Source organism: Aulonocara sp. 'chitande type north' Nkhata Bay, linkage group LG15, assembly GCF_057382095.1.
Source record: "Aulonocara sp. 'chitande type north' Nkhata Bay isolate Kocher_YH1m ecotype deep benthic linkage group LG15, A_spYH_male_GT1.1, whole genome shotgun sequence".
Lineage (NCBI taxonomy): Eukaryota > Metazoa > Chordata > Actinopteri > Cichliformes > Cichlidae > Aulonocara > Aulonocara sp. 'chitande type north' Nkhata Bay.
The window spans coordinates 1,102,972-1,125,705 of record NC_141358.1 but is presented as its reverse complement, the minus strand read 5'-3'; the positions used below and the strand labels follow the sequence as shown (position 1 = coordinate 1,125,705).

The window sequence follows — 22,734 nt, the reverse complement described above, 5'->3', positions numbered from 1 at the left end:
AATGATTAGTTCAATCTTCGGCAACAAAAGGTCAGGCATTGATCCACACGAGGAGGAACCCGGGACCCACTGTGGAGCATAAGGGTGGTACTGGGTCTGAAGATTGACCAGAAACATGCACAGTAGCCCACTGGAGTTCTGGCAGAGCTCCCCCTGTTCTTCTTTGCACAAAGGAGTAGTTACTGATCATGTTCCTGGGTTGATGCCTTTCTACAGCTGTGACCACTCATGTAATGGCCCATCTATTGCTATCTTGTCCACACTCTTGCTGTGAGACATGGCAAACCTTCTTCCAATGGCATGTATCACTGTGCCATCCTGGCACATTGCTGCTAGTCTTTTCCTGCATGCATGCTCCTTAACCCTTCCTGGAGATACTTGAATATTCAAAATTTCAACCCCAGAGTTTGATTTTTTTATTACATTCTTTAGTTTTGTGACGTTTCTCAAAAGTGTTCATTACTGTGTTGTAAATCAAGTCGCCATGCTTCATACAATGCTTCAGCATGCAATAGGACTGAGCAGCTGAGCCTGTGTTTACAATGTAGTTCTAATATGCCGTTTATTATGTGCATCACTCACCCTGGTGTGGGGACTTGGGTGGAGCGTCAGAGATACAGAGCTACATCTCATATATCATCACCTCTGTAATTCTCGCTCTCTTTGGCCACGGCTCCGTGGAGCAGGCACAGGTGGGGGTGTGGCTTCTTTGTGCAGCAGGGTGCATTTTTAAAACATTCCATGTGACAGGCCAGGCCACCGGTGCAATCCTCAGCGCATAATTTACGATCAGAAGATTTAAAATACAATCATTTACAAAATATTAGCAATCTGTCAAGTCAGTTTTATTCATATAGCACATTTAAAAGACATCAAGTGTCGGCCAAAGTGCTGCACGGAGGGATAATATAATCCAATACAAAAGAATTGAAATAGATAAGATAAAAAACATTGTAAGACATATATATGTATATGTGTGTGTATATATATATATATATATATATATATATATATATATATATATATATATATATATATATATATTAGGGGTGCAACGATACTCGTATCGATATTGAACCGTTCGATACAGTGCTTTCGGTTCGATACGCATATGTATCGAACAATACAACATTTTTAATTTATTTGATCAACTTTCCTTCTGACGATGCTGTCTGTGTTGAGCGCTCAGTGAATCTGCGCTTGACTACTCCGCCTAGGCTGCACTGTCGAGCGCAGATCCACTGAGCCCAGCGCAAGCTAGCGAGACAGAAGCTAAGCTCGTTGCAACATGGCAAATTGAACCTCCCCCACCCTCATTCAGATCTGGTCTTTGGAACTATTTTGGTTTTCATGTGACGTATGACCCTGAAGGTAAGCGCGTCATGGACTAAAGTAAAACAGTATGTTGGATGTGCCACGCAATGCTCAATTACATGGTGGGAGCTAGTGTGTTAGCGCAGTTAGCTCGTTAACATGTTGGCCGTCCAGCCCCACGCACGGGGCGATCCGCGGTAGCTCGTTAACGGAGATTTGCCGTGTTGTGGCGTTAACGTCATTTCAGATTAACACTGACAGCACTAGTGGGAACACAATGAATATGACTGCACATTTACTCCGACATCATCCTAGTGCAGTGGTTCTTAACCTGGGTTCGATCGAACCCTAGGGGTTCAGTGACTCAGTCTCAGGGGTTCGGCAGAGCCTCCGCCATGACATGCATGGCTCATTTTGTGCACCAGTAAAAAAAATCACATTTTATTTTTCACTAAAGAGGGGTTCAGTGAATGCGCATATGAAGCTGGTGGGGTTCGGTACCTCCAACAAGGTTAAGAACCACTGTCCTAGTGCAAAGACAAGTGGAAGCAGACAAAAACAACAAGCACGCATGCTACAAACTTTACCCGAGTCATTTACAGCCGTTAGCACATGATCCTCCTTATGGGGACCTGATATGTTTAATATGCTGCTGAGAATATAGCCCAGAAGAAGCGTATAGTATAGCTTTTATTTTGAAAGAGCCATTTCTCTGTAATAAACTCTTTTCCAAAGATGAGTGATTCCTCCATCAGATAGATTATTTTTTATTACTTTGTTGTTTCAGCAACATTCAATTTAAAAACTGTACTTTTGAGTTAAAATATATTTATAATTAATAATAATTAATAAATGACAAATTAAAAAAGCATGAACATTTTTTTGTATCGAAAAAATATCGAACTGTGACACCAAAGTATCGAACCGAACCGTGAAATTTGTGTATCGTTGCACCCCTAATATTAATATATATATATATATATATATATATATATATATATATATATATATATATATATATATATATATATTACTCTCATATACACTTGTTTGTAGAAATATATATGTACATGCACATATGCACAAGAACATAAAATATGTGTATACATATACACATGCATACATCATCCAATGAGATAAAAGACCAGAATCACTAAAACTGAATGGTGTCAGAGAGGTAGGTAGGAGAGAAAAAGGTAGGTCATCAAATTTGATTTGAAGATTTCCAAAGAGGAAGAGGATTTTATAAAAGAGGGAGAACTGTTTCAGAGTCTCGGAGCGGCGATGGAGAAAGCCCTGTCACCTCTGGATTTTAATCTGACGGCCAAAAAAGGAAGATGGCAGGTATGGTAAACATTACAGCATCAGAGTGTTGGCATTTTCATCTGCTAGCATGGCAGAAGTAGCCTTCATTGCCTGCTACCATTGTGTTAAATAGAGGATGTCTCATTTTGGGATGACCTGATATTTCAACCAGTTTGCAGACTCTGCTACCACCTACTGATTCCTACGTTTTCTGCCTGACTACAACTCTTAGATTATCTATTGCACAGCAGCACAGTGTTAAAATCCTGCTGCTCTAATTGTTCACTCAGTAGGTCCTGCTATGTAACCTGGCACTGTTCGTCTGTTTTAATCTCCCTAACCAGGAGAGGCAGTTGCCAGCGGCCTTTGAAGGGAACACAGTGGCATTAGTGGCTGAAATAAAGCGGGGAAGGAATTCTGTGTGGTTTAGGAATCATATTGGGACTATAGGATTGGGTTACTCTCTCTGTGACAGTGTAGGCGCTCAGACCCTAAAATCCCTGCTGACTGGATGTCTGGTGGAGAGGGTGCAGACAGCCGACACTAATCCGGCCTCTCAAACACGCAGAAACAATCACACACACACACACACAAAGGCAAGGGGATCTGCAGCACACGCTTAAAACACACATGTAAGTCCTGTTTGATCTGTATCCAGGCACTTTGTCGTGTGAAGCTGGTGGCCGATACGCTGCGTGCATTTTCAGCTTCTTTCATTTGATTAAACAGTTAGTGGGGGATCTGATCACTGGGCTGTGCTACACGTCCAGCGTGGAATCATAGCAGCTACGATCCAAACACAACATCCATATGGAGACATTTTAGTTCATGGGCCACATGCAGCACCATTTCATCCTAAGTGGGTCGGATCAATAAAAGACAAAAGATGTGCTTGTTTAAAAAAAATAAATCTAAAATTCACATCTTGGACATGTAACGTGTATTTAACCAATCATTTACAAATCGATGCCGTGTGACGGCTCGGCTTTTCCACATAACTGTAATTATAACTGACTCTGGGCCTCTACATGAAATGAAGAGTTACTTAAAAGTGATGGGACCCTTTCAAACCCTGACCTGGCAACACTGTCTCCTGCAAACACGTGAATAGTGAACAGTGTTTGTCAATCTCTGCAAAGCCTTCCAGTGGAGTCTTTGCTGGTCCGGATACGGCCCGCGGGCCATATGTTTGACACAACTGATTGATAACAGATAGTCTGCCTGTGTGACCTCCTGGTTTATGGAATATATAATCATCATTTTTTGATATTTAAGATTTGCATCTTGGTACAGTGCAGAGTAATTACATAAAAGTCGACTATAATTGATTTTTTTTTTAAAAAAAAACATTTTTAAGGACGGGATCCGTTTGTGGTGCTCATGTTGAGACGCAGCAGATTTGTGTGCTCCGGACAGACAGACAGACAGAGATTGGATGATGACGATGATGATGCTCTGGTAACCCCTCACCTAGATCATCCTTTTGTGCACGGCGCGCTGCAGGCTCATATCTCTGCGCTCTTGCCCAGCTGTCACCCCCGGCATTGGTCCACCGAGCAGACACACGTAGGCACGTATCCGACCGACCCAACCCCCCTTTCCTCCGGCAGACCGACGAGCCCGGCGAGCGGCAGGACTACCAGGCAGCGACGACCCGCAGCTGCAGCTCTGAGCGGAGGACTTCCCCCCGACGGAGTGAGTAAAACGCGCTGTTTTTAGAAGCGGAGAGGCTGTTTTGCTCTGCAGAAAACAGCCAACATACAGTTTTGTGTGTGTGCACCGGGTAAGCCGCGGGAGGGGGAGGGGGGTCTCTCCGGATTCCAGTCTGCGTTGCCGGGTGGAGATCAGTCGTGTAATTGCGGGATCATAAAATGCGACTTGTTTTTCTATGACGCATCTTTTTTAGTCCCAAATAGGCGACACGTTCAGCTGGAAGCGCGGCTGTTGTTCCATCTGCGGCGTTAGCGTCGTTTGCGTGCGGCTGCACGCGCCCGGGGTTTTTAAGGTTTTACTGCCTTGCAATATAATGCGTGGAAACTACACGAACTTAATACGACTGCAGAAATGGCCTCATTTATTGTGTTTTTGGCGTGTTGTTGTTTTCACGTCACTGTTTGTGCGTTCCAGCCTGAAATTCATGGCTGCACCAAATGTCTCGCGTGTAACCAGGATCATCACGCCGTGCTTTTACGTGACTTTGCGTTGGAAACGAGTTTAATCTCGGCTGTGCTCTGTGGTCCGGCTCAGTCCCTCCCGGCGAAACTCGTGTCTGAACACGTTGTTGGAACGGGGGTGTGTTCCTGAAAGCCCCGGCTCAGCCAATCAGCGGCGGCGGCACTCCCACACGGTGCCGCTTGTTTACTACTGAAACTTGGCGCTGATTGGTGGGAAGGTGGGGGAAATCGGGCTTTGTGCTGCGTTTGGGTGCACAGAAAAGAATGGGAGAAATGATTCGTGTCCCCGCAGAATCCCTTTGGTGCAGGTTTCTAAGCAGTAAATAACTTTTACATGCAAGTGAATAAAGAAATATCCAGTTCTTTAAATAATTCAAGAATTTCTTTTTGATACAGTGAAATATGATGCATGATGAAACTGTATACCGTTTAAGCACCGCTTCTTTTATGTTATTATTGTACGTTGTTTTGCTTGTTTCTTCTTCTTTTATACCAGTTCATATATCTCAAATAAGAAAGTTGCCACCAGCTTCTGTATATGAATATTTGATCCTAATAAGCTAAAAGCTTAACATGTTCATCTGAAAAGCAATAACAGAACCAGGTGACACTTTTGCACCTCAGTCTGGGAACCTTTGGCTCTCATGGTTCAGTTATCGCACTGCTGAGTGTTGCGTGGGTCAGATGTGGCCCAGTTACAATTCAGATTCAATCCGAGCAATTCAAATTCAAATTTAACTTATTCAAATTCAGTTTCTGGTGGCACAGATTTCTGCCCATAGTCCGCCCCAACATTTAGTGCTGTGAAAAAAGTCTGAATCACGGAGTAATTCAATTCAATTTTATTTATACAGCGCCAACTCACAACAAAAGTCGCCTCAAGGCGCTTTATATTGTACAGTAGATCGTACAATAATAGATACAAAGAAAACCCAACCATCATATGACCCCCTATGAGCAAGCACTTTGGCGACAGTGGGAAGGAAAAACTCCCTTTTAACAGGAAGAAACCTCCGGCAGAACCGGGCGGACGGGGCCATCTGCTGTGATTGGTTGGGGTGAGAGAAGGAAGACAGGATAAAGACATGCTGTGGAAGAGAGACAGAGGTTAATAACAGATATGATTCAATGCAGAGAGGTCTGTTAATACATAGTGAGCGAGAAAGGTGACTGGAAAGGAAAAACTCAATGCATCATGGGAATCCCCCGGCAGCCTATGTCTATTGCAGCATAACTAAGGGAGGATTCAGGGTCACCTGGTCCAGCCCTAACTATATGCTTTAGCAAAAAGGAAAGTTTTAAGCCTAATCTTGAAAGAAGAGATAGTGTCTGTCTCCTGAATCCAAACTGGAAGCTGGTTCCACAGAAGAGGGGCCTGAAAACTGAAGGCTCTGCCTCCCATTCTACTTTTAAATACTCTAGGAACAACAAGTAGGCCTGCAGAGCGAGAGCGAAGTGCTCTAATAGGCTGATATGGTACTACAAGGTCATTAAGATAAGATGGGGCCTGATTATTTAAGACCTTGTATGTGAGGAGCAGGATTTTGAATTCTGGATTTAACAGGAAGCCAAAACAGGAGAAATCTGCTCTCTCTTTCTAGTCCCTGTCAGGACTCTTGCTGCAGCATTTTGGATCAGCTGAAGGCTTTTCAGGGAGTTTTTAGGACTTCCTGATAATAATGAATTACAGTCGTCCAGCCTGGAAGTAATAAATGCATGAACTAGTTTTTCAGCATCACTCTGAGACAGGATATTTCTAACTTTAGAGATGTTGCGCAAATGGAAGAAAGCAGTCTTACATATTTGTTTAATATGTGCATTGAAGGACATGTCCTGGTCAAAAATGACTCCAAGGTTCCTCACAGCGTTACTGGAGGCCAAGGTAATGCCATCCAGAGTAAGAATCTGGTTAGATACCATATTTCTAAGATTTTCAGGGCCGAGTACAATAACCTCAGTTTGATCTGAATTAAGAAGCAGAAAGTTAGCGGCCATCCAGGTCTTTATGTCTTTAAGACATTCCTGCAGTTTAACTCATTGGTGTGTGTTATCTGGCTTCATGGACAGATAGAGCTGGGTGTCATCAGCATAGCAGTGTAAATGTATGCTATGTCTTCTGATGATGCTGCCTAAGGGAAGCATGTATAATGTAAACAGAATTGGTCCTAGCACTGAACCCTGTGGAACTCCATAATTAACCTCAGTGTGTGAAGAGGACTCTCCATTTACATGCACAAACTGGAGTCTATTAGATAGATATGATACAAACCACTGCAGCACAGTACCTGTAATACCTACAGCATGTTCTAATCGCTCTAATAGGATATTATGGTCAACAGTATCAAACGCTGCACTGAGGTCTAGCAGGACAAGCACAGAGATGAGTCCACTGTCAGAGGCCATAAGAAGATCATTTGTAACCTTCACTAAAGCTGTTTCTGTGCTGTGATGAGCTCTGAAACCTGACTGAAACTCTTCAAATAAACCTCTGCAGATGATCTGTTAGCTGTTTGACAACTACTCTTTCAAGGATGTTTGATATGAAAGGAAGGTTGGAGATTGGCCTATAATTAGCTAAGACTGCTGGGTCTAGAGATGCTTTTTGAGTAAAGGTTTAACTACAGCCAGCTTGAAGGCCTGTGGTACATAGCTGATTATTAGAGATAGGTTGATCATATTTAAGATCGAAGCATTAATTAATGGCAGGACTTCTTTGAGCAGTTTTGTAGGAATGGGGTCTAAAAGACACGTTGATGGTTTGGAGGAAGTAATTATTGAAGTTAACTCAGAAAGATCAATTGGAGAAAAAGAGTCTAACTTAACATCAATGGTACTAAGAGTAGCTGTAGATAATATTACATCTGTGGGATGATTACTGGTAATTTTTTCTCTAATGATAAAAATTTTATTTGTGAAGAAGTTCATGAAGTCATTACTAGTTAACGTTAAAGGGATGGTTGGCTCAAAAGAGCTCTGACTGTTTGTCAGCCTGGCTACAGAGCTGAAGAGAAACCTGGGGTTGTTCTTATTTTCTTCAATCGGTGATGAATAGTAAGATGTTCTGGCTTTGTGGAGGGCTTTCTTATAAAGCAGTAATCCATGTTGTTTCTGATCTTTTATACATATAGTTTAGATTTTTTGCATTGTTATTGATGTAAGCATGAATGTACTCCAAAATGCACTCTTTAGAAAATTTGGGTCATTGACTTTGTCAAAAAGCACCAAAACACACAGAAACACTGTGAATCCACTGCAAAGTCGCCAAAATATCTGGATTATTCCTGCGTTTACTGAATGCAGCATTGCCCCCACCCTCTGTGGGCTACAGGCCACACTGAATCTACCCAAATGCCAAATTAGGTCTCTATAAGGCGTCATGAGTTTCCTACTTTATCGGAGTAGACAGCAAAACTCCAGCAAGACTGCGATCAGATCGAAATCCACTCAAGTCTGTGTTCCCTTCAGATCCCTGCAATCCCTTTCAAATCTCCTGTGGTGTTGTTGCGCTGCACTGTGAGGCGCAGAGATGCAAGATGGAACGAGTGTTTGCCAACAGTCACTCGTCAGCAAAGCTGCCGTCTGTTTACATCCCCGTATTTATTGACCGAGCATATTTGTCATTTGATGCCGTGGTTCACCGCGAGCATATTCTCCTTGGATGAAAATAGCCTTCATCATTTAATCCTTTTAAGAGGGAAGCTGGGCAGAAATTACGACCAAAGTTACCGAAGGATGTTTGTTTGTGGTGAAGTTTTATGTAACGTCACAGTCCGACATTGCCGAGGTGCACTTTAGCTGCGTGGCTGTGGGAAGATGAATAACGCTGTGACATATTTTCATTCGGCGTCCTGTGTGTAGGGAGGTGTCACACTGTGAGTCCCTCAGTGTGCGCGGCAGCACCAATGGCAGCTACGGGACCCGAGGACAGAGCTGGAGCGGGGCCAGACGGGACGGCGGCCTGCCCGGTGGGACGGCAGGCATGCGTCTCTAAGACAAAGCAGGGCAGCAACGGGCCTGGCGTGCAACACGCTCTGGTGAGAAGCCTGACAGAGATGACATGTATTCTGTTGTGTCAGTGTGTGAAATTCAGGCTTACATGGCATTTTGAGCACATTAGAACCACAATAAGCACAAAGGTACGCGTCCCAAAGTTCAAACCCAAACTGAGAAAGAACTTGATGCGATCATTATTTCTTTCCACTGTGTTAGATGTAATGCACTGCCTGGTCAGAGGCTGGCAGCCACTTCCTTGCACGCTGTTTCACTGGCAGATTATGCCGTCTGCGAGCAGGACGCCACAGATGGACAGGAAATATTCTCTTAACTGCTTTATTCATGGCCACAGTGGGGCTCAGGAGCAGGGTACCGCAGACGCATGTAAACAGCTTAACCCGTATAAGGCCTGAACAGTGTTTTGTCTGTTGTGTCAGCGTCCACTGACGAGCTGAGTGGACGATTTCTGTTGAACCAGGGTGAGACACTAAATGGACAACTTTTCCAGGCTGGAACGAGGAACTCACTGTGTCATTGCCTCGCTTTGAAGGTGTACGGACAGAGCTGCGTCCAGGCTGAGAGCGGCCGTTACAAGAGCAACCTGGCTGCTCCGCTGCCAGTGGGACCCACAATGCACCTCGTCACCGCGCAGGCGCCATACAGGTGAGGCACAGCGAGGCATAGACTGTACGTGTGCATATAGAAAAGATGATGTCACCCTTTACTGAAAGCTCAGTGTTAGCCGTGTTGTGGATTTGTTTCTTTGTTTTGGGAGGCACAAGTTACTGTACGTGCTAAGTTAGCATCTAATGCTAACACATTTGATTAGCAAACTGCACCTCAGACTACTAAGTGGTTAGCAGCAGTCTGATGATAAACAACAGAATGTCAGTGGCTGAAAGAAGCTCGAGCACAGACGTGTGTGTTTTAGGGCTGCCACGATTAGTCGACTATCAAAATCGTCGACGACTGATTTAATAGTCGACGTGTCGTTTGAAGCTTTGTAAGATCCCAAAAGACGCAGGAATAAGTAGCAGGATTTAAGAGTGTAATAACGGACTGAAACAGAAGATGGCAGCACTGCATGTACAAGGATGCCAGCTGCCGTTAAACCCCGAAGAAGAAGAAGCTGTGTCCCAGAATTCATAGCGCGGCCCAGCTCAGTTTCCAACAATGGCGGCAGCTAGTTAGTTTTAATGTTACTCTTATTATTCTTTCTGGGTCACAAAATAAACGTTTAACATATTTTCAGGCGAGAATGTAGCTGTGTAAACCTCAAATATCTGCTCAGCTTATCAAGACACCGCATATTTTCAAAAGCGCTCCGACGTTTTCGGAGACGTCTGTTACCCACTAGCTCGATAGCTAGCCGGGGGCTAGGCTAACTAGAGCCGTGAGAACACCGGACTCCCGGCAAATTGTTTTCAAACCCACCGCCGTCTTTCACTACTCAGGTTAAACATGATATATAAGTCACTTAGATAACTTAACAATGTTATTGTTTGGCTTTTTTCAGTATTTTATTTGTTCCTGAGTAAATCGGTTTGGCTGAGATTAAAGTTATAGTTTTTACACAGCTGAATAAACGTCAAGCAGACAGCTGATTATCAGAAGTGTGAGATGCTCAGAATTTACTCCGGTGTCCTGTTATATTTTAGATAGCAAGGAGTTTATTAAACTTCACCGAAACAATCTGCAAATGTCATTAAAATTTAATAAACTATCATCTTGTCTTTATTGTTAGTTAGCACAGACCTGAAACACTTAAAGCTGTAAGCTAATGATAGTTATATAAGAGCAGATGCTGCTGGTGCAGTAAGCTGTACGTTTTACGTCCAATGGATGATGATCTGATTAGTCGACTATCAAAATAATCGTTTGTGGCAGCCCTAGTATGTTTTCATTAAAAAGGCTCCTAAAGGCAGCAAAAGCATAAAAATGGCCGAGGGCAGCAGGTCACCTATAGCTACCTGTGACCAGCATTCAGTTTTGACCCCTGTGTTGTTGTTATGAAGAGGGAAACTATCCATACGGGCTAAAGCCTACACGTTTGTGTCTGCAGTAAAACTGAGCCTTTTAATATGGGACTCTATGGGGACAGACTCGTTTGAGACGGCCTCAAGTGGCCAGTAGAGGAACTGCATTTGTTGGTTCCAGGTTTCAGATGTTGCTGCTTGGTCAGCGAATGTGAGGGCGGACCTGATTTTTACCGGAATATTTCTGCATGTTATCTTTAGCTTTCGCAGCCCGGAGTCGGTGGAGATGGATGAGATCATGGCAGCCATGGTCCTGACCAGTCTGTCCTGCAGCCCCGTGGTTCAGAGCTCTCCACAAACAGATCCTGGACCTGGTCTGTATCTCCTCAACCATAAATATTCATTTTAATTATATAGCACCAAGTCACAATAGCAGTCACCTCAGCAATCAGTCAACAAGCACTTGGTGACAGTGGGAAGGAAAAACTTCCTTTTAACAGGAAGAGGTGAACATATATGGCACGCACTTCATTAAAGGTTTTAGCAGAGCTGTGACTGTATAAAGCTTTATAGAAAATAAACAGGTTTTATTTGTCCAGTCTTCAGTTATAATAATGTGGACTTTGGTCCAGTAGGTGGTCAGCAGTTTGACACGGCATGGAGTAAACTATTAATAGTTTATAACTCAACTAACTTTTATAATATTTGCTGTAACAGAGATGTTGTAGAGCACAGATCTGACGATAAGAATCGAGAACAGGAGTTGATGGAGGAACTCCTTAAAGCTCGATGCCCAAACAGCTGTTTCACACACAGCTGCTGTTCAACTGTGACACAAAGAAACTCCAGCTCCAATCCATGTGTGTTATTCACTCAGCGTTTATTAGCTTGATAAACATTACCTGCTATTTTTAATGTTTTGGCAGAGCAATAAACAAAATATGTGTGAAGAGGGAACAGAGCAGGAAGGAGGGAGTAAACAGATGCTGAAAACAGGCCTGGCAGCAGCACAGGAGGCCTGCTGTTCACTGTAGGACGGCAGAGGGGACACAGCACCAGAAGCTGTTTTCATCCCAAAAAGCAACAGAGAATATTTGATATTTAAACCAGAGGGTTTAAATTGATAGACACCGATTTAATGCGGGAGTCCGTTTCCCTCAGCTCTGTGACAAACTCGAGGCTTTCTTTGGCTCACGAGACACGGTTCTACCTTCCTCTAGCTGGCTCATCATCCTCACCCGCTGACATGGAGTGCGGCGGAGGCGAGCTCTCAGACAGCGGCAGCAGCGGCTACTGGAGCTGGGACCACGGCAACGTCAGCCCGGCGCCCTCGCCGTCCGTCACCGAGATGGACAGCAGCCCCGACGAAGGCTTGCACATGGAGCTGGAGCAGGGGGAGGAGCTCGCTGCCAAAAAACCAAAGGTGCACAGCTGCTCCGGGAAAACTGAAGAAGCCGCTATAATCAACACAGCCTTTCTGCAGTTTGGACATGTGTCTGTGCGCGCTCACCCTCCGTCTTCGCTCTTCCTCCCGCAGAGCTCCGTCAGAAGTGTGTACAGATGCCTGTGGCCCAGCTGTGGCAAAGTCCTCACGTCTTCAGTCGGCATAAAAAGACACATCCGTGTGCTGCATCTGGGGTGAGCTGGCACTTTGAACCTTTTCATGCATCTACAGTCACTCTTAGCAGAGATGTGGGAACAATTTTGCTTAAAGTAGATTAAAAAAAATAACAAAAAATGAGGGCTCAGGTGGGGAGGGGCACTGAAAGTTTTTTCCTGGCTCAGGATGAACCTCGGCGAGGCAACCGAGGCTGTGGAGCCTGATTTGACACAAATGTGTGCAAAAACAAGAACGTATCTTAATTATCTATTATTATAATCAGAATGAACAAAGGTGTCGCTTTCAGCTAATCACAGTGTGCGTTCAGGCGAAAACACACCGCGACTGTACAGAAACACAGCAATAAGTAAGAGCAGTCACACAATCACGTACATGCTATGTGCGCACAATGTGTTTCATTTAGTCCATGCGGTGTAATTGTGACCCTCCCACTCGCAGACAGTGGTCGAAATTAAAATAAAATATCTGTGGGGAGAATAACTGCACACACGCTTGTTCCTGGCCAATCGGATTGGGCGTTCATCCTCAGACTGTAGCATGAGGCTCCATGTTCATATATTATTCCAAATTAATATTTCATCTTTCTATTTAAAATTGCATCACTTCACTAAACGCTCCATTTCCAAAAAATGTGAATTTTCCCACAATTATTTCATGGTTGAACAATACTGTGTAAATATGTGTATTTAGAATATTCTTTATTTTTTCCATTCTTGGTGATGATGCCGTGTTTTTTTTCCCTGTTGTTTTCTTTATGATGTTGGGAGCAGCTGGAAGCAGTAAAATATTCCTGTCATTGCACAAATGGCCAAAAATACTTTATATGATGCTTTATATGCCGTATCATATAAAGTTAGGAATCCACTAAAAATAGGGACCAAGTATTAATTGGTCACTTTAAGGACACGCGGAAGTTGATGTTTTTCAGGTGTTCGCTGGGAGTCTGAGCCAAATTCGAAACCAGACGGGTCGGCCTTCTGGAACATTTCTCAGCTTCAAAACAACATTAAAAAAACAGGAGGGAATAAAATTTTCAGGTTGTGGAAGAGCTCTGCTCGCTTAGGGGAAGGGAGCTTTTCAGTCTGGGCTGTAGTAAGTGCTGCTCTCACCAACTCTGCAAACACACAACTCACTCTTTTTCTCTGTGTGTCCACTGGTGTGTCCACTGGTGTGTCCCTGCCACACATGCACAGCAGTGGGTCAGACCAGTCCCAGCGAGAGGAGGACTTCTACTACACCAAGATATCCTGTGACACTGTCGATCCCAGCTCCGGTCCAGCTCCAGCCCAGCAGGCTCTGGGCCAGGCCTCGTCCTCTCATCTCAGCTGGGCGTCCTGTGGTTCTCCTCCAGGCTCAGAGCTCCTCCCAGCTCACAGACCCAGGTCCAACTCCAGCTCTGGGCCAGGCCTGAGCAGGCCCAGTCAGCTCAGCCAGTCGGCCCCCAGCAGCTTCTGGCAGATTCACTCGGAGCACCTCTATCAGGTGGGTGGAGCACTGTTGCTCTCCATCTTTATTTTCACCCATACATGTTGTTAAACATGCACGGTGGTTAGCACTGTTGCCGCACAGCAAGAAGGTCCTGAGTTCAATTCCACCATCAGGTCTTTCTGTGTGGAGTTTGCATGTTCTCCCCGTGTTTGCGTGGGTTCTCTCCGGGTACTCCGGCTTCCTCCCACCGTCCAAAGACATGCAACTTGTGGGGATAGGTTAATTGGATAATCCAAATTGCCACTAGGTGTCAATGTGAGTGTGAATGGTTGTCTGTCCCTGTGTGTTGGCCCTGCGACAGACTGGCGACCTGTCCAGGGTGTACCCCGCCTTTTGCCCTATGACAGCTGGGATAGGCTCCAGCGCCCCCGCGACCCTGAAAAGGATAAGCGGAAGCGAATGGATGGATGTTGTTAAAATCGTAAATCGTTGAAAGTCTCAGATAATGACATCAGTGTACGTACGAGCATGTCAGAACGCTCAGTTCAGTTTCTGCTCGTGGCTCTAATGTTAGTAAGACGCCATATCCCCAATATGGTTGTCAGTATGGTCCAATATGACCTGGGTGCTGAAGCTCCACCCACCCACAGTTCAAATCTTCTGTTTATGAGGGGCAGCCAATCAGAGACTAGCTAAAAAACATTTTTTTAACCAAGGTGTTAATGAAATAAGAATTATTATGAACTATAAATCAAAGCTGCTCTAGTAGAGTCCATGAATTAAAATATGTAGCTGTGAATGAGCAGAATGGGTTCATTTTCCTATTTAATGTTAATAAATTAATTGCTGGGGGTGGATAAAGTCTTGGGGAAAACTAAATGTTCCCTTACTGCTAAAGTATCTCAGATTCTGGCTCCTGAAAGGCCCAGTCAAAGTCAACTGAAGTGCTGTGGTGGGATCTTAAGAGAGCTGCGCATTAATGGATGTCTGCAAACTTCAATGAAGTAATATTGTTTAAAAAAAAGCAGTGAAAATGTCTCCACAATGATGTCAGAGACATCACACACAAATACGACATGTGGTTAAAAATGACATTAAATTTAACCTTTAGGTTTCCAGTATCAGTGTTGGTCAAGTCACTTGAAAAAAGTAATCAGTAACTAATTACTGATTACATCCCCCAAAAAGTAATCCCGTTACTTTACTGATTACTTATTTTCAAAAGTAATTAGTTACTTAGTTACTTTTTAAAAACACGATTTACAACCTGAGTAGGTGATAAAGCGACAGATCTTTCAGCCCAATTCTACTTTTTCTACATAATCCATCATATAAATGTAATCAAATGGAAAAGTCTCTTTTTAAAACTTGTTTTATTAGTTTTAATCTTTTAACTTTATGCATCAAGCAAAAATTTAATTATCTGCAACATTCTCTGACTGGAAGAAATTAGTTTAACATTTAAACCTATTTTCTGCACATTCCAGCACATAAAATAAAATATTTTGTGTGTTTACACTCAGTCTTTCAAATAGATGCAAGTAAAACACAGCAGAAAATAAATAAAGTCAAAGACTCAGCGGTCCTGTTGCTCTATTTTCACCTGTAAAGCAGGAGTGGGGTAGGCGGAGGGTTACCCTGGTGCAGGTGTGATGCAGCGGTCAGTGGAAGAATCTGCGGGTTTCTCTGTGAGTTTCCCATTACGTCGTAGCTACTCGGTGCTTGTTGGAAGTTTAGGGGTTTTTTCGCTGTAAAAAGAAGTTTTCTTCCCACGCACAGCGGACACTAATGTTTTTGTCACTTTTTATGGAATCAAACTCAAAGTAAGGTCAGTACTTCCACGCTTTAAACGCTGCACGCTCATACTCTCTCTGCACTCGAGATATGATCCATTGTTGATCTGCACACAGCTGTTGTCACTAACGTCGCACTCGCTTACGTCACTGTCGTGAGACATTCTCGCAAAAAATCACGGTTTTAGTAACGCAGTAACGCAGCGTTCCTACGGGAAAGTAACGGTAATCTAATTACCGTTTTTGCAATAGTAGTCCCTTACTTTACTCGTTACTTGAAAAAAGTAATCAGATTACAGTAACACTCTGTCCAGATAACAAGTGTCAAAGAGCAGCTGTTACCTTTAAATCTAACCTCAAATTCAAATGTTATTTGTCACATAAACGATCATACGCAGTCCAACGTGCAGTTTGTTGCTGTGCAGTTCCCGACCAGAATAAAACTAAAATGAAAAATCAAGTTAAAACTTTAAGGTGTGCAAATCAGCAGTGAGTGGATTGACAGTGAACAGTCAAAACAGTTACGAGGTTATCATTGAAGTGCATGTATTTGTTATTAAGTGTACAGTGATGTGATGTGAGAGAGACCAGACCAGATACATGTTGTTATTCAGTGAATGTGCAATGGTGTGTAGAGATATGTAGAGTCCAGTCCTACAGCCGGTTAGCGAGGAGAGAAGCTCCTCCTCTTTCTCTCTGCGTCGGCCTTATGCGAGCAGAATAGTCCATTGTTGGGATGGGGGAGGTCTTTCATGATTTTCCTGGCTTTGGTGCTGCACCCCTGGTGTAAATAGACTCCAGGTCAGGCTCGTCTGTCCTGCTTCGTGCTGTTCCCATACCAGGTGCAGATATTTCCCGACAGGATGCTTGGATGGTGCAGGAGTAGAAGTTCTTGAGCACCTTCTCAGGTAGGTGGAAGTCTCTGAGTCGTCTGAGGAACAACAGACGCTGCAGGGCTCTCTTCACCAGAGTGTTAATGTGACCATGACAGGTCCTGTGTGATGTGAACACTCGGGTATCTGCAATTGTCTACTCTCTCCACTGATGATAGTGGCTTGTAATTTCTCACCTGCATTGTGCTGAAGTCCACAATCAGCTCCTTAGTTTTTCTGATGTTTAGGAGAAGGTTGTTCTCCAGGTTCCTGATCTCCTCCAGGAAGGCCTTCTCGACGTTATGAGAGATCAGGCCCACCACAACAGTGTCATCAGCGAACTTAAAAATGGAGGTGTGGTGTGACTTGGCTACACAGTCGTAGGTGTGCAGTGAGTCCAGCAGGAGGCTTACAGCACAGCCCTGTGGTGCTCCAGTGCTGAGTGAGGGGAGACTTGTTTTCCCACCCTCACTGATAAAAGCTGTATCATGTAAAGAGGAGAAAGAACATATGTATGTTTTTAGAAATGCAGGGAGTAAAAATTCAATGGTGTCAGAAGAAAAAACTACTCAACTAAAGTACAGATTCTTGAAAATTCTACTCGAGTAAAAAAGTATTTGTACTTCATTACTTCCCACCTCTGGCGTCTGTAGATGGAGGAGTCCAGTTGTAAAACTGGGAATCATACCTGTCTGCCTGTAACAGTGAAGCTGGCCCCAGTATAAACGTTTGCTTTTCGATGCCTCGACGTCGTGTAAATGGTCTTTGCAGGCCGTTCAAACGAAATCATTCTGACTCTGTTTAGCTTCAGGGCATTTTCTTCCAGTCATGTAAGTTTTGTCACAAAATACCTGTTCAGCTGGCTATAATTTCAATAATTACTTGTTTTCTTTGCTGAATTGGAGTTGACAAGAAGAAGGCGGCGTTCTGGGGAATGAAATTGTTTGAGGGCAATGTAAGGAGACAGCGCGGTCCTTGTTAGCATGAATTATTGAATGTCAGCTGCAGATTTAGTGCACGAGCACTGGAATTCACCTTCTAAATGTCACTTTTTCCCACTGGCCTCCAGGAATTCTGGCTCTATGTGGAAACAGAAGCAACTGTCTAGATTCCCCTTCTGCGAAATAGCTCAGCTGGGACGTGAATTCATTTTACTGCAGTTTTTGTGCACGCGTCTCGTGTTCCGTGGTCACGGTGTTGTTGCAGACGTCCTCTTTACCCAAGGCCCCCAAGCAGATCCCCTCTCTAACGAATCAGTGAGCTACAACTTTGTTTATGCATCACAAAGCAGCACATTTCACTGCTGACCTGCATTTACCCTGTACCACGAGCCTGTAAATGGATGCTTTGTGACAGTGAGAGACCAAGCTGTCTGCTTGCTCGCTTTCCCAAGGAGATGAGACTAACCAGCCTGCAAAAAGCAGAAAAACACCACATAACATCTCCCAGTGCAAAAGTGCGGTGGTTTAAACCTGATGTACACATTCTGAAAAATGTTCCTAACAGACCTTTTTAAAAAAGCAATCAGAGCTTTAGTAATGTTAGGCAGTGTGTCAGTTTGTGCCACATCTGTCTTTCTTCATGCAGGCAGACACTCGAGTGAGAGTGGGTTGAACTGCAGGTCGATGCTGTGTTTCTGTGTGTCACAGCTGCCGGCGGCTCCACATGTCTGTCCACTGACACTGGCCTGTTTTTTCTCTGGTGGTCACTCCCACTGTTACTGATTGGGTTATCGCCGTGGATTATCATCATAATATTTAGCCGTGCAGATACTTCCTACCACCTCCATCTCTCAGTGGGATGTGAGGCGATGCAAAGACGCTTTACCAGAGGGAGTGGGAAGCAGCTTCGTCGGAAAAGATGGTTTATCACGTGGAAGTTTAGTTGATCGTTATGGGGGAAAGTCTCAAACTGGTTATTTTTGTAACTATCTGGCGCCCCAGCTGATGTAAGGACTCGTTTCAAGTGTAAAAATTACCTGCTTACACTCAAGTGCAGTGTTGCCAACTTAGCGACTTTGTCGCTATATTTAGCGACTTTTCAGACCCCTTAACGACTTTTTTTTTTCTAAAAAGCGACTAGCAACAAATCTGGCGACTTTTTCTGGTGTTATTGGAGACTTATTTATGACGGCTTTTTGACGTGAAAGGGCGTGTTGCTCTTACTCTCAACAAGCAGCGGTGCTGCCGTGGGCACCTCACTCATGCTAAAGCGCTCACGGGCGGAGGATAGTCCTCCCCCGCTGTAGGAGATGATCACACCTCCAAACTGCAAATGAACCGCGCATGAGCGAAGCCGCTGCTCCCGCACTGACTGCAGTCAGTTCTTCTTTTACTCTTATGCTGTTTTGTGGATCACAAGGTTTAAAAATACTTACACACACGCACAAAGTAACTCCACCAGAGCGCCTATCTCGGGTCACTTTTGCCGGTCCAAACCTGGATAGAGGAGCAGGGTTGGAATTGTGACATTAAAAAACAATAATTGCTAAAATAAATTTAATTTGTAGTTCTAAATAAACTCTAAATGCATTTAGGACGTTTTTTACTCACTTTATGTTTCTTCCACGATGTTATTTCTCTCTCCAACAGCATAGGTTACAATTACATTAGCATGACCAATTATGCAAATTAGATGATGATGTCATTTAGCGACTTGTAGGACAGCCAATAGCGATTTTCCTTACTGAGGAGTTGGCAACACTGCTCAAGTGTTTGGAAGCCAACCAAAGTTCTCTTGAATTGTCATAATAGAGAACATGACATGTTGCTGCTAGTTAGTCAACTTACCTTCTTTATGACAGTGATGGTCAAAGCTAGTTTGGGGTTTAATGGACTGGTAGCTCCATAAGTGTTTTACACATTTCCAGTTGAAATATCTCTGGTTTGATCCCAGTAGGAGCTACAAATTCCTGATTTTTCTAGCTGTTTCCACCGTGTTTCTAGGCTTCGCGCTACTTTAACATAAACTAAACTAAGCTAACCAGCTGCAGATAGTTGATGAAAATTAGGTTGTTCTCAGGTTGGAACCATGTTGGACGAGAAAGGTACACCAGATGGGCGTCCAGAGGTCCGTACAGTAACATTTTTAAACCTCATTTAAGTAAGCGGAACTAATATTGGACACAGGGACAGGAGTTTTAGGGCAGTGTGGAGCGCTTTATCATTCACAGTCACCGTGGTTCTCTTCTGTGTCTGTTTTACCGTCTGTAAACATCCTCCTTACACTCATAGAGCCAAACGTGAGCAGAGAAAAAGACCGAATGCTGATCGTTACATAAGGAGCACAATGCGCTGACAGCCAAGTCGCGTGAACGGCACAAAATTTGCGTTGCATTGGCCGCAGAGGGAAACGTCATGGTTTTGTAGCGCAGTGGTGGTTGTCACATGTCCATAAAACAACACAGGAGGAATAAGCTAATGGGTAAAACTGCTAACGTCATGACCACCAACTCTCCCAGTCCTCACCCTTTCAAAGCAGCAAACCAAATAAATGACAGATGGATATAATATGTAAGATGGCATTATTATTGACAAACCTGCAGTATTTTGTGCAGTTCTCCTTCACTTTACATGACAGTAGTACTTATCTTGTTGCCATTAATGTTAGCTAGCTAAACAGCTATGTGTTTTTTATTGGTAAATATTAAATAAAAGCTAAACTGGATGTAAATATTGGACTTTAACATGGGGGAAAGAGTTGTATTCATTTCTAACATTTGCCTGGTTCTTTGTTCCATTAAGTTTCTTTTTTATTCTGAATTTACACATGTAAAAATGCTAATAGCAACTGTAGGCTAATAAGATACATTAGCTATGTTAACAGTTGTAGCTTATATAAATACACATTACAATATTGAAACCTTGTCACTCAGGTCCAATAGAGAACCCAGGTAGATTTATTTCCTAATGTACTGTAGGTGTGTCAGTTTAATGTGCATATAAGTATATGTTTGCTAACACTGCCATATTAAAGTGATAATAGGCTGTAGTGTAGTGTGTTCATGTCTTTTCTGCTCAACTCTGCTGCCCAACATTAAACTTTTTATACTAAGCAGTTTGAGATCCTGCACATGTGAAGAATCTGTCTGTCCTTTGTTGCGTCCCCCAGGCCTGCAGCCCTGTCCTGTCTGTGGCCCCCAGAAGCCCTGGCAGTCATGGCTGGACCGCCTCCACCCCTGGCCTCAGCCACAGTAACACTCCGGTGGGTCTTTTGTCTGCCTTTACATGTGTCTTTACATATAGTAAGGGTAAGGTGGGAGCATTACCATGTCCAACATTTGATACTGTTGCACTCATAGTGGGCAGGGGGCCACACTGTCTAACTCTTCCACCAGAGGCTGCTGTTGTGCCTAAGCTTTGGTTGTGTCCTCAGATGGTGAAACCTCGCTGTCGGTCCGTCAGCGTCGGAGAACAATGGCTCCAGCAGAACAGGCTGCAGCCAATGAGTGTGTCGCCCTCCTGCACTCACTGCTCCTTCAGGTGAGGCATTCATGATGTTAACATTTAAACATTTCTAATACTCGGCTTCTTTGTGTGTAGTGCTATTTTAAGCTAATGTGCATGTTAATTCAGTTCAGTTCAGTTTTATTTATAAATGTCCAAATCAGGGCAGTTGCCTGGTAGTACTTAGTTTTGTAAAGTAAAGACCCTGTAATAGTTCAGAAAACCCCAACAATCAGACCACCCCCATGAGCCAGCACTCGGCGACAGTGTGAAGGAGAAACTTCTTTTTAACAGGATGACAAGGCTCGGGGGGCTTAAGTCGGGCGAGCTTTAAAAATTGTTACTGATGATTGATGTTGATCGCCTCTGTCAGTGCGCCCCAGGGCAGCTGTGGCTACAATGTAGCTGCCATCACCAGTGTGTGAATGTGTGGAAGTAGTGTAACGCGCTGTGGGGTCCACAGGGACTAAGTAAAGCGCTATACAGATACAGGCCATTTACCAGTGATGAAACTTTCTGATCCTACGTTTTCAGTTTGGCTGCTTACAAATGGAGCTTTTTCTGTTGATTGTAGTATCTGTCCTCTGCTTACATCACATTTCCATGGCCTTCCTGCCTAGAAAAGTTTTTGTCTTTATTTGTTGCCCCTTTTTTGCCTTTCTGACGCTCGCGACTCGTTTCTCTTTGCAGGAAGGGCCGCGGGGAGGCCAAGAAGTGCCGCAAGGTGTACGGGGTGGAGCGCAAGGATCAGTGGTGCACCGCCTGCCGCTGGAAAAAGGCCTGCCAGCGCTTCCCGGACTAGAAGCAGCCGAGGCCATGGCGAGAGAGAGAGCGTGAGAGACGTGGATGGACGGATGGATGCGTTACAACAAGAGACTTTTATCAAAAAGAGAATATAAATCAGGGCCCGAGAGCCATCAGCTGTTTTACATGTGTGTGTTTTTTTACTTTCAACTTGTTTCGTTTCTTTCCTAAAGGAATGCTTCTGGACTTTTTCTGTATCTTTGTATCTTGATCCTGAAAACTGAAGTCTGCGATGGTGCTAACTGTTGACTGACTTTGACCTACGTGATGTGCTAAGCCTACAATACTCTTTATCCAAAGGTCATATTACTACTCCTGTAGCTCCACTCTATTAGACTTGGCTGTTTTTGTTATTCCGATCTTCTCTTCCAGTGGTGACACAGTGGTTATGATGTACATTATATTGTGTGCTCTGAGTTACGTACGAGTATTTTATACCGTTTTTTTTTTAATTATAATTATTTTAATCGTCTGGTTCAGCCCATGAATTGGGCAGATATTTTTTTTATTATTATTTTCATGTTTTTGGCACTTTGTTGGAATATAAACTCACGAGAATAAGCTAAAAGTTCTTTCCATGAAATGGATTTCCTTCCTGCCCGTGTGTTGGCGTACGACCAGTGTTAATGGCTCTGTTCCTTGAAGCCGTCACGGCAATGGGACGAGCGTGAGGGGAACGAGTTTGCAATAGCAATAAAAAAAAGAGGAAATATATTGTCAAACACATTAAAAAGCACTGAGAGTTTGAGCTGCTTTCTGTTGTTCTTGTTCTGCACGACAGTCCACGAAGGAAATGCCAAACATTTTATTGCTTTTGCCACCATACAAGACTCAGAACAATGGTGTGATGGTAAAAATGTGCTGACATGTACGCGTGTTCACCAATTCCCATTTCTTTCTTTGAGAAATGCACGTGCACACCTGCATCTTCTCTGCAATCAGCCACACACTGCAGAAACGATCAGCACCGTCGGGAAAATCTATGAATATGCAAAATCACGGCTGAAAC

General features: G+C 43.8%; 1 protein-coding gene across 4 annotated transcripts; it reads left to right on the top strand.

Moving 5' to 3' along the window:
* Positions 1–1,289: 1,289 nt before the first annotated feature.
* On the top strand, positions 1,290–22,473 carry znf395b (zinc finger protein 395b). 4 transcript variants are annotated; one of them, XM_086263705.1, is made up of 11 exons: positions 1,290–1,371; positions 4,149–4,314; positions 8,652–8,827; positions 9,295–9,449; positions 11,024–11,136; positions 11,983–12,185; positions 12,300–12,400; positions 13,577–13,865; positions 20,587–20,679; positions 20,851–20,957; positions 21,612–22,473. In XM_086263705.1, exons 1-11 carry the CDS (start codon positions 1,360–1,362, stop codon positions 21,721–21,723), a joined length of 1,527 nt encoding a protein of 508 aa, XP_086119831.1. In that variant the 5' UTR covers positions 1,290–1,359; the 3' UTR covers positions 21,724–22,473. The 4 variants fall into 4 exon arrangements, with proteins under 4 accessions (XP_086119831.1, XP_086119832.1, XP_086119833.1 ...); XM_086263706.1 differs by having other exon boundaries at positions 1,292–1,371; positions 13,580–13,865; XM_086263707.1 differs by having other exon boundaries at positions 1,353–1,371; positions 9,337–9,449.
* Positions 22,474–22,734: the final 261 nt, after the last annotated feature.

Coding starts and splice junctions, on each gene's coding strand:
- znf395b (XM_086263705.1), top strand. Junction 4,315..8,651: donor GAGGACTTCCCCCCGACGGA/GTGAGTAAAACG, acceptor TCCTGTGTGTAG/GGAGGTGTCACACTGTGAGT. Junction 8,828..9,294: donor CTGGCGTGCAACACGCTCTG/GTGAGAAGCCTG, acceptor CAACTTTTCCAG/GCTGGAACGAGGAACTCACT.